Source organism: Carettochelys insculpta, chromosome 7, assembly GCF_033958435.1.
Source record: "Carettochelys insculpta isolate YL-2023 chromosome 7, ASM3395843v1, whole genome shotgun sequence".
Classification (NCBI taxonomy): Eukaryota; Metazoa; Chordata; order Testudines; family Carettochelyidae; genus Carettochelys; species Carettochelys insculpta.
The window spans coordinates 74,029,291-74,047,399 of record NC_134143.1 but is presented as its reverse complement, the minus strand read 5'-3'; the positions used below and the strand labels follow the sequence as shown (position 1 = coordinate 74,047,399).

Sequence of the window (18,109 nt, the reverse complement as noted above, 5' to 3'; positions counted from 1 at the left end):
GTTGCGCACACATGGCAGCGCACACTCAGTCTGTGTCACACGCCCAGTCACTGTCGCACACACACAGCAGCGCGCGCACAGTCTGTCACACACGACCCGTCACTGTCGCGCACACACTGCAGCGCACACTCAGTCTGTCTCACATGCCCAGTCACTGTCGCGCACACACTGCAGCGCACACACTGTCTGTGTCACAATGTCTGTCTCTCGCACACAAAGTGTTTCACACTCACACTCTTTGTCTCTCTCTACGGCCCCCTGCCCCAGGACTCACTCCCGGTTTAACCCCCGCCCGATGGAGCTTTTCCTCATGTCCAGCCTGAACCTCGCTGGCTGCAGCGTGAGCCCGCTGCTCCTTGGCCAACCCGCAGAGGCAGAGAAGTTTTCCCCTCCCTCTGTGCTTTGCTCCTTTGGGTACATCCCCGCCCAGCGTCTCCATCCCAACCCCCGCGCTCCCAGCCCTCCGGGGCGGGTGTCCGCGTCCCTGGCCTGGCACCGCGTGGGACGTGGGAGGCCCGGGTGTGGGACCTGTCTGTGCAGCAGGCGCTGCTCATGGCGCTGGTCTGGCCCTCCCTAGGAAATGCTGGACATCATGAAGTCCATCTACGACATGATGGGCAAGTACACGTACCCGGCCATGCGGGAGGAGGCCCCACGCGAGCACGTGGAGACCTTTTTCCAGGTGAGCCTGGCACGCTGGGGGGCACCCGGGGTGGGGCCCAGGGAGTGCAAAGGAGTCAGAGGGGCAGGTGGGGATCGGGGCAGGCAGGGATCAGAGCAGGGGTGTCAGAGGGGCAGGCGGAGATCGGAGCAGGGGGGTCAGAGGGGCAGGCGGGGATCGGAGCGGTGGGGGTCAGAGGGGCGGGCGGGGATTGGAGCAGTGGGGTCAGAGGGGCAGGCGGGGATCGGAGCGGTGGGGGCCAGAGGGGCAGGCGGGGATCGGAGCGGGGGGGTCAGAGGGGCAGGAGGGGATCGGAGCGGTGGGGGTCAGAGGGGCAGGCGGGGATTGGAGCAGGGGGGTCAGAGGGGCAGGCGGGGATCAGAGTGGTGGGGGTCAGGGGGCAGGCGGGGATCGGAGCAGGGGGGTCAGAGGGGCAGGTGGGGATCGGGTCAGGGGGGCAGGCGGGGATTGGAGCAGGGGGGGTGAGAGCGGCAGGCGGGGATTGGAGCAGGGGGGTCGGAGGGGCAGGAGGGGATCGGAGCAGGGGGGTCAGGGGGCAGGCGGGGATTGGAGCAGGGGGGTCAGGGGGCAGGCGGGGATCGGAGCAGGGGGGCCGGAGGGGCAGGCGGGGATCGGAGCAGGGGGGCCGGAGGGGCAGGCGGGGATCGGAGCGGTGGGGGTCAGAGGGGCAGGCGGGGATCGGAGCGGGGGGGTCAGAGGGGCAGGAGAGGATCGGAGCGGTGGGGGTCAGAGGGGCAGGCGGGGATTGGAGCAGGGGGGTCAGAGGGGCAGGCGGGGATCAGAGTGGTGGGGGTCAGGGGGCAGGCGGGGATCGGAGCAGGGGGGTCAGAGGGGCAGGTGGGGATCGGGTCAGGGGGGCAGGCGGGGATTGGAGTGGGGGGGTGAGAGCGGCAGGCGGGGATTGGAGCAGGGGGGTCAGGGGGCAGGTGGGGATCGGAGCAGGGGGGCCGGAGGGGCAGGCGGGGATCGGAGCAGGGGGGTCAGAGGGGCAGGCGGGGATCGGAGCGGTGGGGGTCAGAGGGGCAGGCGGGGATCGGAGCGGGGGGGTCAGAGGGGCAGGAGAGGATCGGAGCGGTGGGGGTCAGAGGGGCAGGCGGGGATTGGAGCAGGGGGGTCAGAGGGGCAGGCGGGGATCAGAGTGGTGGGGGTCAGGGGGCAGGCGGGGATCGGGTCAGGGGGGCAGGCGGGGATTGGAGTGGGGGGGTGAGAGCGGCAGGCGGGGATTGGAGCAGGGGGGGTCAGAGGGGCAGGCGGGGATTGGAGCAGGGGGGTTGGAGGGGCAGGAGGGGATCGGAGCAGGGGGGTCAGGGGGCAGGCGGGGATCGGAGCAGGGGGGCCAGGGGGGCAGGCGGGGATCGGAGCAGGGGGGCCGGAGGGGCAGGCGGGGATCGGAGCAGGGGGGCCGGAGGGGCAGGCGGGGATCGGAGCGGTGGGGGTCAGAGGGGCAGGCGGGGATCGGAGCAGGGGGGTCAGGGGGCAGGAGGGGATCGGGGCAGGGGGGCAGGCGGGGATCGGAGCGGGGGGGTCAGGGGGCAGGTGAGGATCGGAGCGGGGGGGTCAGGGGGCAGGTGAGGATCGGAGCAGGGGGGGTGAGAGCGGCAGGCGGGGATCGGAGCAGGGGGGTCGGAGGGGCAGGCGGGGATCGGAGCAGGGGGGCCGGAGGGGCAGGCGGGGATTGGAGCGGTGGGGGTCAGAGGGGCAGGCGGGGATCGGAGCCGGGGGGCAGGGGGGCAGGCGGGGATCGGAGCGGGGGGGTCAGGGGGGCAGGCGGGGATCGGAGCGGGGGGGCAGGCGGGGATCGGAGCTGGGGGGCCGGAGGGGCAGGCGGGGATCGGAGCTGGGGGGGCAGGGGGCAGGCGGGGATCGGAGCAGGGGGGCAGGCGGGGATTGGAGCAGGGGGGTCGGAGGGGCAGGCGGGGATCGGAGCGGGGGGCAGGGGGGCAGGCGGGGATCGGAGCGGGGGGGGTCAGGGGGGCAGGAGGGGATCGGAGCGGGGGGGGTCAGGGGGGCAGGCGGGGATCGGAGCGGGGGGGGTCGGGGCAGGCGGGGATCGGAGCGGGGGGGGTCAGGGGGGCAGGAGGGGATCGGAGCGGGGGGGGTCAGGGGGGCAGGCGGGGATCGGAGCGGGGGGGTCAGAGGGGCAGGTGGGGAATGGAGCAGGGGGCTGTCCCCCTCTGGGAACACACACCTCTGCCTGGGTCCCTGGGCCCGCTGGCGGCTCATGACGCTGGTGTGTTTGCAGAAGATGGACCGGAACAAGGACGGGGTGGTCACGATCGAGGAGTTCATCGAGTCGTGTCAGAAGGTAACATTGCAGCTCCTTCCTGGGCCCGTCTCCCTCTTGCCCACTCGCCCCTTGCCCTGCCCAAAGCCTCCTGCTGCTGCCCAGAGCTTTGGCGCTGAGCTGGGCGGGGCCAGGCTGTGCCCTGCTTGGGGAGAGCCCTGGGGACCCCAGAGCTGGGTGGGAAGTGGGCAGGGCCCGGGGCCATCCCCAGGGAGCCAGACCAAGTCAGTGGGGTGGTGTCGTGCCAGGGCGTGGTGCCCAGCATCATGGTGAGACCGACGGGACGGCTGGGGGCACCCTCCCTTCTCAGCTGTGCCCACGGCTCCCCAGACCCATGGCAGGAACCGAGCTCCCTGCACAGCCCCAGAGCGCTGCTCTGCCTTTGGGGTGCCGGGGAGCCTGGCCAGCCGAGCGGCTGTGCGATGTACCTCCTTGCTCCCTTGCAGGATGAGAACATCATGCGATCCATGGAGCTCTTTGACAGCGTGATCTAGCCAGGCTGCAGGCCCCTGCCGGCCACGCTTCGGCTCCTCTCATCTCTTCCCCGAGACCCTCTGGCTGCGCAGCCCCGACGTGGGCTGGACAGTGCCGCCGGGAAGGGCTGTGCGCCGGGAGACCCGGTGGAGGTGCCTGCGGTGGAGGGACCTGCCCTGGCCCAGCTCTGCCTGCTGCGGGGACGGCAGCTGCCCGGGGCTGGAGCGGGGGCCCAGCCTGGCAGGAGGCCCGTGCTGTCCCGGGACACGTGGGCCCAACAGACCTACCGACCCCCACCGCTGGGCTCTGGACAGCTCCCAGCCCGCCCCGCCAAGCTCCCACCACGTGGCCAGTAGCTCCCGCACCCTGGCTCACGGCGAGCCCCACTCCTGTGGGCCGAGCTGGCTCTTCCTGCCTCTCCAGCCCCAGGATGCTGCCTGGCCCCTGCGCCTGCTGCAGCGCCAGCCCTTGCTAGCGGGGGCAGTGTGTGTCCTGCATCCTCCTGGTCCAGCTGCTGTGGGCACCCCAGTGCCGTGCCCGGCACGATTTGTCATGGGGGCTTCCCACACCCCAGCGCTGGGGTGGGAGGTGCCCTTGGCTGCCTCCCTCTTCCCTGAGCCATGGGGGAGGGAGCTGGGGGCCAGCAACCCGCGTAGGTGGGCCCTGGAGCCTGGGGCAGCAGGGGCCGGGGAGCTGTTCACCACATGGCCCGTCCCGCTGGCAGCGCCGGGGCAGCAACTTGGAGCTGAGCTGAGGGGCACCAGCCTCCCAGCCGCCTGGGGAGCCTGCACCATGCCGGGCACCGCACCTCGAGGGGCCTGGCTGGGAGGGCCAGGCGGCTGCGCACCGACGGGCTGCGGGGAGCTTGCCAGGCTCATCCGGCAGCAGGGCTCCAGCCGCACGCTGTGCTGGGCAATGGGTCTCCCTGAAGCGAGCGAAACGGGCCGGGGTGTCACGGCAGCGTGCGGAGAGGGGTGCTGGAGGAGCAGTGGGGTCTGGCTGGCTTTGCAGGTCCCTGTGTCTCTGTAGCTCCCAGCCCCCTGGTGGCCCCAGGGCACATCCTGCTTCCATCCTCCTGCTCCGCTCCACCTGGGGGGCGCACGAGTGGCAGAGCACCCTGGGACGGGAGCTGGGGGGCTGTGTGGGGAGTCCCAGGGAGGCGCCGCCGGGCACCAAGCAGAGGCTCTCGGGCCTTGAGGGGCAGAGCTCCGCAGCCGGCCGTCTGTCTGCCTCGGGGCAGGGTGGGCTAGGAGCCCCAGGGCCCAGCCCTTCTGAGGTATCAGCCCAGCCAGCACCACTGGGGACAGGCCAGGCCTAGCACCCCCTGCGCGTTTGATCCCCAGCGCTGGCCGTGCCTGCGATGTCAGAGGACGACGTGGCCCCGTCTCTTGTCCTCGCGTCAGGCTGGTTCCTCCGGACCCTGGAGGCAGAGCAGCTCCAGCCCCAGTGCCCAGCCCTGGCGTTCTCTCTGCAGGTGTGTCACCGTGATGGCCGAGCTGGGGCAGGGCAGAGAGGGATCTGATGGAGCCCAGGGCGGCAGCTACCCTGGCTTTTGGGTTAGGAGGGTCGTGCCAGGCGGGCTGGGAACCGCTGGCCCTGCTCTCGCCACCAGCTCTCTGCTGGGCATGGGAAGACGGGGTCCGAGCCCTGTGTTGCTGGGGGCAGGCAGTGCTGGGGGAAGCAGGCCCTACCCACACCACAGCCTCGGCCAGAGCGCAGGTATTAGCTGCACCCGCAGGGAGGCGGGAGGGCTTGTGGGTGCCCATGCTGATTGGAAAAGGGCTCAGCTCTGAACTCCACGGGACGACCCTTTGCACAGGGGCCTGTCCCTAGGAGAAGACAAAGTGGGAGGCTGGCGCCAGCCCCAGATCAGTCACTCAAGCCCTGCATGCGAGAGCCCCCTCCTCTCTGCTGTGGGCCTGGGGCAGCCAGCCCCTCCGGGCAGCCTCCAGGGCTTTCTGCAGGCTGGGGAGCAGGGGTGCTCTTCCTTGCCCCAGGACGATTCCCCAGTGGGGTCTGGCTCCTGACAAGGGCCCACAACGCCCCCCAGGTCGCCTGCCCCAGAGATTCATCTGGACAGGTTTTGAATGCTTCTTCCTTCGATCTGCCCCCCCTTGCTCCCACCCCAGCCCCTCGCAGGCAGCTCCACCCAGAGCCCAGCACCTGGGCTGGCTTGTTCCTCACTGCCCCCTTCCCATGCCTGTAGCCCCAGCGAGGGCCCTGTGGGGGTGGGGCTGAGCTTGGCTCTCATCCTCACAGCCCCTCCCCTTCCCCTGCTGGTACTGGGGTCCCTCTGGGCTGGGGGGGGTCGCTCCTCCCCTGCCGCCTGCCGGCAACAGCTTCCCGCACCAGTGCCCGGCTCTGCCCTGCCCAGCCCGGCTGCAGACATGTGCCCCTCCCCAGGCACCTGGCCCCAGAGCCGCTTCGTGTTTCCAACTCTGTATATTTTGTATGATAACAATGATCAACAGTACAATAAACTCCAAACACAGTCGCTATGCACCACCCTGCTGTGTCTGAGCCTCTGTGGGCTGGGCGGGGGGCAGAGCTTGGGAGCCCAGCTGGTAGGACAGGGGCTGGTGAGGTTCTGCCCTGGGGGCGGGATGTGGGGGCGAGTGCTCCTGTCCTGCCCTGCAGAGCGTGTCCCTGGGCGTGTGGCCGGAGGTGTGGGTCTCACCTGGGCATGTGCCGGGGTTACATCCCAGCTGGGGGCAATAAACAGGCCCAAGATTTGCCCACGTGCAGGGTGCCCGCGTAACACAGTGGGTGCCCCCTGCCCTCGAGCCAGGCCCACTGCCGTGGTGAGTGCGTCCCAGCCTCGGCACAGGAGCCTGGGAGCTGCAACTCCGGCGTCCCGTAGTGACGGTGTCTGGAGGGAGGCGAGGTGGCCGCAGAGCTCTCAGGGGTGGGGGGCAACTTACCCAGGGCCCCGGACACGCTGGAAGGGTGGGTGAGGGGAATGTGAGCAAGCAGTGCCATGACATGGCGCACAGGGGCAGGGGTCTCAGTGCCACTCAGCGTGGGCAGCTGCCAGCACCGTGCAGTGATGGACTTGCCCACCAGCAGGTGTCCCTCTGCTTTTACCCCTCCGTGTGCGAAATAAATTTTGTTCTGTGAACCGAGTTGTGCGGACGTGCACCACGCAGAGAAACACGCCAGGGTTAGGGTCAGGGAAGGCATTTCCCCCCTCCCCCTGCCCCGTACAAACCAGGGGGAGCTCTTGGGTGAGTGAGTTTGCTGGACCGTTTGACTTTGAATTTCAATTACTGATTGACTTCAGTCACTGTAGCAGTTTGTGTTGGGGGGGGGGGCTGTTTGAGCCCCTCCTCCTGTGACTCCCCAGGGTAGGAGGGACCGAGGAGCGGAGGCTCCACAAGCCAGAGGGAGGCAAGCGACCAGCAGAACTGTAAACAGGGCTGTTAACGCGGGAGTTTGTCAAGACAGCCTCTGAGGGCTGGTACTGCTCCCGTCTCCTCCACCTGTGGCTGTTGCCAGGTAGCCCGCCTGACCGGGGATACGTCTACCCAGAGCTGGGGTGATTTTACAGAGTCCGTGGCTTGTCTTTCCCGCTTGCAGCAATCCAGGCTGGGGGACCATCCAGTGTGAAAGGTGCCGGCTGGTGGGATCGCTCAGGAAGCAGGTGGGAGAGCTGCAGGCCCTTCCTAGCAGGAAACTAGGGAAATGCAACCTCCATGAGGCCGCAAGCAGGTGGGTGGGTGTGTAACTGGCTGGATACCTGCTCGCAGAGCGTAGTTATTAATGGTTCACAGTCATGCTGGAAGGGAATAACAAGTGGGGGTCTGCAGGGATCAGTTTGGAGGCCAGTTCTGTTCAATGTCTTCACCAATGATGGAGAAAAGGGCATCGTGCGTGTGCTTATCAACTTGGCGGATGATCCCCAGCTGGGAGGGGCGGCGAGTGCTTTGCAGGGTGGGCTCAGAGTTCAGAGCGAGCTGAGCAAACGCGAGAAATGGTCTCAGGCAAACAGGCTGCAGCTCAATAAGGACAACTGGGCAGTGCTCCGCTTAAGGAGGAGCAGGCAGCTTGGCACACACCAAAGGGGAGGGGATGGCCTAGGATGGAGCACTGCGGGGAGGGAGCTCGGGGTCAGAGCAGACCACAAGCCAAACGTGGGTCAGCCGTGCGGGTGCCTCAGTTTCCCCAGGCACAGCGTCAGTGCACAGTGGGGAGGGGAGTTTGTGTGATGACGTCTCACACGCAGGCCAGGCCCTTCCTGCTCTTTGTAACCCAGGCAACCAGGTGACCCCCTTTCTTCCCTGGGAGACAGGACAAAGGTGGGAGGAGGGACCTGGCTGGTTTGAATGGAACAGGACAGTTGACCAGGGGTCTCCTCTGGCTGCCGAGGGAGGAAGGTTTCAGGGTCCCCAAGCAGGGCCAGCTTCAGGCTCACTGTGGCCCAGCACAGAAAGCCAAAGTCCCACCATGAGGGGCTGAAGCCAAGGGTCCTGAGCCGCTCCAGCCGGGCTGAAGCCAAAGTCTGAGTAGTGCAGTCCCCTGTGGTTTGGGGCCCCGGCCAATGCCCTGCTTGCTACCTGCTAACGCTGGCCCTGGTTTTCTATGCAGAAAATCGGCTGTTGGGGAACAAGGGGGGGTCTGGATTTTTTAGCATGCTTGAAAAGGAAAGGCTGAGACCCTTTTGGCTAATGGACCAAAGCCTGGCCTGGTGGTCAGGGGCTGTGTGTCTCAGGTCTTGCTCTGCCACTGAGCTTCTGGGCCAATCGCTGCTTTTTGTTTTCCAACCCCCCCCCCAACCCCCGCCCCCGCCCCCACCCCCACCCCTTTGTCTTGTCTAGGCTGGGAGCAGTCTGGGCTGGGAACCGTCTCTGAGTTCACACCACATCCCCTACAATGAGCTGGGGCCTCCGGATGACACCACACCATCAATAACGAATGACTCCTGCGGCCGACAATAGCGCATGAGCTGAGAGCAGCAGCTGGTTCTCTGATCCGATTACTGGGCAAAGGGAGCTGCTGTCGTGGGGGCTGTGCTCCGCAGGCCCACTCGACCTGGGGCGGCTAACAAGGTGCTGAGGGCACCGACCCCCTAGAAATGGCTCCCCGTACTCCTTTGGTTTGAAGGCGCCCAGATGTGGTGACTGTGCGCTTGCTGCCAGGGCTTAATGTGTAATGACATCGCCTCGAGCAATTGGTTTAGTTTCACACTCAACGCAGCAAGCCTAGAGGTGCCAGGGCTCCCGCCTGCCAAGCCCAAGCGCTGGGACTCAGCTGTGGCACAAATTAGGCACTGCACGGGGCCGAAGATGGCTGTCTGAGAGGGTGTCTGGAGAGGGCTGAGAGTCGGAGGCTGAAGGGGGAAGGTGGCTGGCTGGCCAAGTTCCCGTGGAGCTGATGATTTTAATGCAAAGTTTAATTGTGTTTGCTGTATAATTAATGATGCCAAGGCGCCTGGTGTCTTGGATGACATCTTTACTATTTTAAGGCTAAGTACAGTAAACCCTTGATTTAATGGACCCTGATATAACAGACGTGTCTGCCAGCCCCCCGGCCTCTCCAAATAAGTGCCAGAGACTCACCAGAACGGCCGCCGGGGCTGGAGGAGCTGCCGGAATGGCTGGGGACACCAGGGCTGGAGGGGCCACCGGGGAGGAACGGGGCTGCGGCAGGGCATGAGAACTCTCCTCCCGCCGCCCCGTATGCGTGGAGCACGTCACACCCCGGCTGCCCCTGCCTGCAATGGCGCTGAGCAGCAGCCATGGTGTCGGAGGCTGCTGCCCGCGGGCAGGCTGGGGCCCGCCATGCTCGACCTTGCGTGGGCGGCTCGGAGCCGCGGCGCTGGGAGCTGGAGGAGGTGGAAGGAACCAGGCCGGCATCCAGCTCCTTTTCTAGTAATTGAGAGAGGGAGCTGGAGGTGTGAGGGGAAGAATGGGGCTGGAGGCCAGGGGAAGGGAAGGGAGGGCAGAGGACAGGAGTGAGTGATGGGCTAAGGAGGTCAGTGTAACCAGTCGGCTGCAGCGGACTTCTGGCATTACCGGACCCTCCTTCCCCCGTTAGTCCAGGAAATCGAGGGTTTACTGTACGGATCCGTGGAAATGCTTCGACACCGTGGGCGGAGTTTCTCCTTCAGCCATGCTTGGGGCTCTCTGCTCTAATGGCCCCATCAGTTAACAGGCGGAGCCAGATCCTCAGTGGGTGTCAACTGGCCCGACTCCAGGGATGTCAGCGCAGTACCAATCTACGCTGGCTCAGCATCTGCCCTTCTGCAGATAGAAAGAGGGTTTAGAAGAGTTTACATACCAGGTCGGTAACGTCACCGTCTCTCTCGCTCGTTCCACCATTAACCCCAGCCTCACCCTCTGCTGCACTTGCACAGCTGCTTGCTGAGACAGCCTGGCATTGCCCTTGGTGTCCCATGCCACGAAGCTGGGCCTTGGAAAGAATTCCCCAGCTGCCGCCAGCACGTGGCCAGGACAGACTGTGGTTAGCCCTGGTTCACAGCCGCACTTCTGCTTCCATTTTGCAGGCAGTGGAGGGTGACAATTGAACCATTGCAGGGCCTGGAGGCCAGATCGACACAGCTGCACAGCGACTGCAACCGCAGCCTGGGCGTGCTACTGATCACCAGGTGGCATTGTTCCAGCCGCTGCACTTGTCTGTGGTTGTGGCTGTCCCTACGGCTCTCTCTCCACTCCCCCGTTCACGAACAGCACTCTGCAACTGCAGCGGCGCAGGGAGCGAGGGGAAGAAGGGCAGGTTGGAGCCACCCTCCGTGTCAAAATCCAGGACTCCTCATCTCCCTCAATAGTTAAACGCAGTGTCAGAAGCCTCCAGGTGCTGTACTCCTGCGGGGCAGATGCCCTGGCAGTCACACGATCACTCTTCCCTTCTTGTTAGCACAGACCTGCCTGAACCGGCCCTGCACCATCTTTTACAACCATCAAAGCCAAACAAATGGCTGGACACAAGGGGCTAGGACCCTACACGTACCCAGACTATGGGCTATTCCCTCAGCCTCTGCAGCTAGACACCAGGCGAGGGAAGGTGTTCTGGTCTGAGTCCCAGTACTTGCAGGATGCGCTGAACTTCCAGAAGAGACTTTGTATTTTTGGTGGTGTTCCCGCCTGGAAGCACATGCTGCCTGCAAATAACTCACTTGGACCCTTCAACAACCCAAGCTGCAGAGCTGGACTTGAGCTTTTGTCCTTGAGAGAGGAGGGGGGGCCTCCTTCTTTGATGCCAGCCAGGTTACCGCTATCTGGCAAACGGAAACGGATGCACAGAGGCTCCTGCAGAGCTGCTTTGCTTCCTGTCTCGCTTATGCTGGTGATATTGTCCCTTTTGACCCGGGGGCTGCTCAGAATTCGAAGCCCTGGGGACGTGCCGGGTGAAGCAGAAGTTGATGGAGGCTGGTATTTTTGTTGACAGGGTCTTGTTTAGTAACAAAAAATGTACAAAGTCCTGCTTCTGCAAACAGAACTGAGGGGGACCAGGGGAGCAGCTTAGCTGGCAAGCCCCAGCTTCTTTTCAGGCAGCACGTCAGCCCAGAACCGCTCTCTGAGTTTCTCCCAGGCATCACGGCATGCTTGCAGGTTACTGCTTGGTTTTCTTGCTGCTTCTGTGTTTGAGTCTTCCTTATTCTAAGGCCTGCCTTCTTGTTCTTTCTCACACACATGCTAACCACTGGACCTTCCTGTGGTGTATCGGACCCAGTGCCCTATGGTTGGCACGCTCTGTGCCATTTCAAAGGGGTCCTGGTTCAACTCAAAACCAGTGTGGCAGGCGAGTGGGGGTGGGGCAGCAGGCTGAATTGTTGTCTAAGGGAGAATCACCACCAGCAAACAAGATATGGCACTGCCCTGGCTGCAGAAAAATGACAGGCACCAAAGCTGTCACCCTGCTAGATGAATGGTGACGGTCCAATGATAAACCCTTCCAGGACTGCAGCTGCCGTTAGTGACAGAGAGACCATCCAGGCCTGGCTGGCATGAGACTGCTGTCTAAAATCAAGTGATAGGTATAATATGGACATGTTTAATGGTGACTTGGCATTGGACTATGTTTGTCAGATGTGTGTATTTCATGACAGTGATCCTCTCAGGAGACTCCCTGCCAATGCCCAAACACCTCCGAATTGTTTTACTCTGCAGCCTACAGCTTGAGAACATTTCTGCTACCCTGGGGGTTTACAGCTGCTACAAGAACACTGATTTCCCTAGAAATTAAATTAATAAAGTATTGGCAAAATACAGACCACGGTAACTTGTAGAATGAGTGGAACTTTGCTAGCTGTGGTAGGCTCAGAGCAGCTGGAATTGCAAACAGTTGCTTCAGGAAGGTGGTATGGGGATTCCTTGGTCAATCTTGCAGGATAGCAGCTCCACAGTGAAGTGTGTTACCAGATACCTGTCTCAAAAGAGCCCCCTTAAAAGCAATGGTAGATTACTTGTGCCTCGCTGCTTTACAGAGCAGCCTGCTTTCTCCCTTTCTGGATTCTCATGTTTTATTCTTCTGAATTCTCAGAAATAAAATAGTGCCATTTTGCAATATTCAGGCAAGAGTGTTCTTTAAATCTACTTCTCCGTCTGTATGCCATGAAAAACACTAGCTTTAACAGGATGAACTTGAGCCAGGAGAACTTGCTTTCTTTAGTGTCAAATGTTTGACACACACATGGCACACACCTGTTCCAGACCTCACTTAAACTCAGTGTTGCCAGTCAGCTGTTTCCTCCTGGGTACATGTAAACTGCCTACCAAGGAAAAGACATGCAGAAAGACAAAACGGAGTAGTCTTCTGTTGCCATGTGGGCTCTCCTTATTTTTGCCTATTTGGGGTTCCCAGTGCTGAGGAATTCAAGCCCCATACCCCCGACCCTTCAATTTCTCCTGTCAAACTTACTACCCATCTCTGTTTAAATTATCCCTCCTTGCTATCTTTTCAGCTTCATTTGCAGCTTTTCATTTAAGTTCATGAGCTCTTATATCCCAAATTAACCAGCAGCTAGGGGCACAGGACAATGTTTCTTCCCTATGGGACCGCCTGTGAATCCAGTGCTGCATTTCAAGCCGTGAACACAGAAGACTGGCAGCTTCTTTTAAAAGCAGCTTGTCCAGAGCATCTATTAAAAGTAACCAAGTTCACTGTCTCTTAGATGAGTGGAACTTTGCTGCTTCCTGTCTCGAGCTGAATTCTCACTTTGCTAGTGCATCGTCTACAGCAGCAGTTCTCAACCTTCTTCTCTCTCAGGCCTCCCGCAATGCAATATGGAAAACTCCATGGCCCACCTGTATCACAACTGGTTTTCTGCACAGAAGAGCCAGGACCGGCATTAGGGGATAGCAGGCAAGGTGACTGCCTGGGGCCCTGCAAAGAGAAAGTTGCTCAGCATTCAGCTTCAGCCTTGGGTGGTGGTGTAACAGAATCTGTCTCTAAAAGGCTGCCCCTCTCACCCACCTATTGGGAGAGTTCAGATGAGGAGGCCACACGCAGGGATAACCAAGCTATTCTTTATTAACAATAAGATGGGAGAGGTGGACAGGGGCAGGGGGCTGGACTCGATGACCTCCTGAGGTTCCTTCCAGGCCTGGGATTCTATGAAAATAAGCAGGTCTGAAAACTGCTGGACTTACAACAGACAACAAAGGTACACAGGAGAGGGAGCTGATGTCATACTTCTATCTTGCCTGGCTGCACGCTGGCTCGCAGGTGGTCAGGAACGACTGGGTGGCAGCAAGCGGACAGGCAGGACCCGAACTAAGCACCCTCCCTAACGCTTGGCTTCGTCGTGAGTGGATCCTAACCCTGTCTAAGAACAGAAGGCAAGACTGCAGGGACGCTTCCCTCTGATGAATAACCCTGTGGTGTTACCCAATCAGTAAACTCTCACTTCACACTAGTGAGCCGCCTTCTGATTGAACCTGCATCCTCCCAGCGACCAGGTGGGACAGGGAGAGCCCAGAGCTCCGTGAGCGCTCTCTATGTAGGGACTCAAGCTCCCTAGCAACAATTTCCCACTCCTTCTGTCTTCCCGCCTTCCTCCCTGACCAAGGAAGGAGAAACACCGTTCAAAATGGAGGTTGCCCTGTTGTTAGGACAAACAAGATGGCACAACCAAACAGTTCAACTATTCACAGGAACTTTTACAAGTTCACATTTCCAGTGGGGCTGGTGTAGGTACGTGCACAGAGTTGGCAGCGAGGTTTGTTGCAGGGACTGGTTCCTGAGTTAGAGTTACGGTGTGTCTCTAGTTGCTGGCGAGAATTTGTTTAAGGTTGGCAGGCTGTCTGTAGGCCAGGACAGGCCTGCCTCCCAAGGACTGTGGGAGTGAAGGATTATTGTCCAGGATGGGTTGTAGATCACTGACAATGTGCTGGAGAGGTTTTAGCTGGGGGGCGGTATGTGATGGCCAGGGGTGTTCTCTTGTTTTCCTTATTGGGCTGTCTTGTAGCAGGTGGCTTCTGGGTACCCCTGCACATCAACTAATATAATAGATACCATCATGTGCCAGCAGTGTACCTCGCCATATACACTGGCCAAACTGGACAGTCTCTATGTAAAAGAATGGACACAAGTCAGCCATCAGGAACGGTAACACACAAAACCTGTAGGAGAACACTTCAGGCTCCCTGGACACCATAACAGATTTAAAAGTAACCGTCCTGCAACAAAAAAACTTCAAAACAGACTCCAAAGAGAAACTGCAGAGGTGCAATTCGTTTGCAAATTTGACACCATCAACCAAGGACTGAACAGAGACTGGCAGTGGCTGGCCAATTACAAAAGCAGTTTCTCCTCTCTTGATGTTCACACCTCCACATTAGCTGTGGATAATGGGCCACATCCTCCCAGAGTGAATTGACCCTGTCAGCTCTGGCCTTCCTCTTGACTAGGACTCCCTCCTTTTCATGAGCCTGTATATGTACATCCTCCTCTGGAAACCCCACCGCGCATCTGATGAAGTGGGTCTTTGCCCACAAAAGCTCATGCTCCAGAATATCTGTTAGTCTATACGGTGCCACAGGACTTCTTCCTGTTTTTGCAGACACAGACTAACATGGCTACCCTGGGATAGTATATACAGTACATTAATACAATGTGAGTCTGTAGATAGTGATAAAGATATACTCTCTCTTGGGGGTGTCTTCTTTTTTGAATGCTCTAATATGGTAACCCTAATGGAGATCATTCAGCTAAACTATAGGGAAGTGGAGACCATAATGATAGAAAAATAAGGAATGAGGGTTTCATCATCCCAACTATTGATAAGTAGTTTCTTGGCAGACAAAATGCTGCCAAATTAAGGTTTCTTTAACCATCTTGAGATCTGTTTTGTTTTAATCTGATGACGGTGGTTGCCATTAGGACAAGGTCTGCCTCTTAACAGTCTGGTATTACGCTATTCTAATGTAATGCAGATGGAATGTGAGTTTGGGACTTCCTGCTTTGTAGCTAACGGCTGCTGTTCTTTCAGTCTGGCTGCAGACAATAGCTTTAGGTCTTCCAGTATGGCTCCAGGCCTTACTATACAACTGTAGAGAAAGGCCTTATCCTTACAAGACCTGTGGCTGAGAACCACTGGTCTATCACAGAGTTGAACCATTTCTGACTGAAGCCATTGGACAAGACTAGTTTCAGCACAGCTCAATAAATTCAACAGCCAGCGGTGCTAAGCTGGTTGGAGAACCACTGCAGGACTGCCTTGGTCCTCCAGAGGCCATTCTAGACTTTCAGTAGCAGTAGCCTCTGGCTGCATACATCTGTAAGAGGAGCAGTGGATTCTGGGAGACCCTGAAAGGCTGCAGAAGAGTAAGCAGAGGGTAATCGGGCCATTTAGACCAGTCCAACCCTACACTGGTGCAGAGGCCACTCAGACTGAACGAATTCTCTGACTTGCACTAATCAAGCCCATCCCAGACTGCGGAAAGCAGCTCAGGCACTTTTGTGCCAAGAGATGTTCTCCCAAGATCTTTGGGTTCCAAGGCCAGAAGGGACCCAGGATCATCTAGTCTGGTGCCCTGAACGGCACAGGCCATGGACTTGCACCAGAGTAATTCCTAGAGCAGGAAAACGTCCCATCTTAATTTAGAAATCCTCTGGGACAGAAAATTCAGCACAACCAGGATTCTCGGGGGTGTGAATGGTAAATTTCTCCAGTGCAGACCAGACTCATGGTTCAGTGTCATATGCCTTCTCTATGACCTCACTTTCCACAGAGACTTGTATCAGAGGGGTAGCCGTGCTAGTCTTTATCAGCAAAAAAACCCCAAGAAATCCTGTGGCACATTACAGACTAACAGATATTTTGGAGCATAAGCTTTCGTGGGGAAAGACTCACTTTATGCTCCAAAAAAATCTGTTAGCCTATAAGGTGCCACAAGACTTCTCTTTGTTGTTTCCACAGCGACTGGAGGTCCTTCGGACTTTGGCACGTTTTGCTTCCATTTCTACGAATTAGAAATGCAATCTAATTAATGCAAGTTCAGAAAAGCTCCAAATCTGGCTCTTAATGTCTGAGGCCCTTCTTAGTTCTCATTTACATTTCTCTGTATTAGGGGTGTTAACATATAATCAGTAAACCCCCTCATAAATGGACGAGGCTTACTGATTATGCTTAACCAGTGGGGACTGGAGCAGCCCCCCACCTGCCACAGGCCTGCTGCAGCCCTGGAACACTCCAGCATGGCTGGAGCAGCCCTTGTCCGCAGTGGGCCTGGCCTGGAGCACTGCAGATGGGGGAGCTCCAGCCCAGCCGGAGCAGCCTCTGTCTGCAAAAGGTGGTCACTCCAGCCTACCTGGGCTAGAGCAGCCTCCCCAAACCCCATTAATCAGTTAACTGGTTGAAATTAACAACCCATTCAATGGGATTTTACATCCTTATTTTCTATCCACTGGCACTGCACTTTCACTCGGCAATTCAAAATGCCGCGGCATTTCTCAACTACCTTGGTGGTGTTTTAGTGCACCCCCTTCTCAGGGGGGGTTCATCACCTCCCATGCCACTGCCCCCTCACAGCACCTGTGTGCAGCTTCTCAGCTAGTCCACCTCCCTTGTAGCTTGTGTCCACGCTGCACGTGTCGCTCGGGTGTGCAAAAGACCTCACGCCTCCAACAGACAAAAGTTTGGAGACAAAGTGCTGGGGTGCACATCTGAGATGCTCCTGCTCTGCTTTGGGAGGGGGGTTACTTTGTTGGTACCACAGGGGAGCTCTGTCCGGCCAACACAGCCTTAGCTTCCCTACCCCAGCCGATTCGTGGCTGGGCTCTTGTAACGGCTACCGCTGCAGAGCTTGCAGGGGAGGGGATCCTGGGCCCCCCGCCCGACTCCGAGATCCCATGCGCGCTCGTGGGGAGCATTACACCGCGGGGGCTGTGCCCCCCTTGCACACTGGAAGGCACGTTGGCACGTGCATCTCCCCCCCCCCAGCAGGGCGCTGGGGCGCACCCTGCATGCCCGGCTCTGTCCACGCGGCTGTCCACGCCGGGCCGGGCGCTTCCCGTACGGGGTCTCCCATCCCACTGCGGAGCCAGCCGGACCCTGCTTAGCTAAGAAGGAATGGCACACAAGCCACGCCCACCGCCGGGGCAAAGCCACCGCCGAAAGTGGGTCACAGCCGGAGACACGCCACGCCACGCCGCGCCGCCCCGCCCCTGCACATGCGCACTAAGATACCTCAGCCGTCCAGCGGCGAGGGCGGCCGCAGGCGGCAGGCGCGTGCGCATAAGGCGGAATAAACACACCGACCTCCGCGAGTTAACTGCGCACGCGCCCTTCTCCGGTCAACGCTTGCGCACTCACACTCTGCCGCCTTTTCCCTCCCTGTCCGGCCTCCGAGACATGCGTAGTAGGCCGGGAGCTCTCTCTGCGCACGCGCAGGGAGCCGCCACTGCCTTTCCCCGACGCCTCTGACCTGGCGAGCATGCGCAGTGGTGCCCCCCCCGGCGGGACTCGGGCCTGCGCATGCGCGCTCGATGCCTGGTTCCGCCTGAGGTAACACCTTCTTCTCAGTCCGTTGTCCCCTCAGACGCCTGGTGGGGGCCGCGGTGCCGGCTGAGGGACGCCAGGCCGCTGTCGGACCGGACGCGAGAGCCCCGGGGCGGCGGCGCCTTCTCTTCCCGCGCGAGCGAGGCGACTCCGGGCGGGGCGGCGCGGACCGGTTGGGGCCGGTTCCCCGCGCAGGCGCAGGGCCCCATAAACAGGAAGCGGCGGCCCAGGCGCTCGGGGCGGCGCGGGGAAGCCGGAGACAAAGGGCTGGGCCGGGCCCGGCGCAGACGCGGGTCCCTGGCGACGCTGGCGGGCGGCAGGATGGTGCAGAAGGAGGGGCAGGCGGCGCTGGAGGAGCGGGAGCCCCAGGGCAGCCCCGGCGTGCCGGTGGCGCCGCTCGAGCCGGCGGGGGCCTCCGCCGGGCCGGGCCCAAGCGGCGAGGAGACGGACACGGAGACCGAGACGGCGGCCGGGGCCCGGCGCTTCCTCTGCGGCGTGGTGGAAGGTAAGGGGGGGGGTTTGGCTCGTCTGTTCCCCCCCTCCCCCCGCTGCTCCCGGCGTGCCGTTCGCGTAGCGCCCCCGGGCTCCCAGTTCAGCTGGCTGGCGACTGCTTGTGCAGCTCGGGGTGCGGGCGGGCGTAGGGCTGCTCGCTCCGTGGGCTTGTAGTGCGGGCCCAGGCTGGCATCCCTAGCTCGTCCCGCGGGGGCGG

General features: G+C 60.7%; 2 protein-coding genes and 1 long non-coding RNA gene across 7 annotated transcripts in view; 2 read left to right on the top strand and 1 right to left on the bottom strand.

Annotated features, from left to right (window-relative positions):
* Nucleotides 1–5,929, top strand: part of KCNIP2 (potassium voltage-gated channel interacting protein 2) — a 111,818-nt gene extending 105,889 nt beyond the window's left edge. For all 5 annotated transcript variants that reach the window (XM_074999306.1, XM_074999308.1, XM_074999305.1 and 2 more), the window contains 3 exons: nt 578–682; nt 2,925–2,987; nt 3,413–5,929. In XM_074999306.1, coding sequence (XP_074855407.1) covers nt 578–682; nt 2,925–2,987; nt 3,413–3,460 — 216 coding nt within the window. In that variant the 3' untranslated portion in view covers nt 3,461–5,929. The remainder of the gene's footprint in view (nt 1–577; nt 683–2,924; nt 2,988–3,412) is intronic.
* Nucleotides 5,930–8,883: 2,954 nt separating this feature from the next.
* Nucleotides 8,884–17,455, bottom strand: LOC142015625 (uncharacterized). The gene is made up of 3 exons (XR_012646206.1): nt 17,327–17,455; nt 12,704–12,782; nt 8,884–9,679 (listed from the first exon to the last, which is right to left on the bottom strand). It is a non-coding gene; the product is annotated as an uncharacterized LOC142015625 (long non-coding RNA).
* The window catches only part of OGA (O-GlcNAcase), a 37,238-nt gene continuing 36,457 nt past the window's right edge, over nt 17,329–18,109 (top strand). Inside the window, exon 1 of the mRNA XM_074999302.1 lies at nt 17,329–17,905. Coding sequence (XP_074855403.1) covers nt 17,377–17,905 — 529 coding nt within the window. The 5' untranslated portion in view covers nt 17,329–17,376. The remainder of the gene's footprint in view (nt 17,906–18,109) is intronic.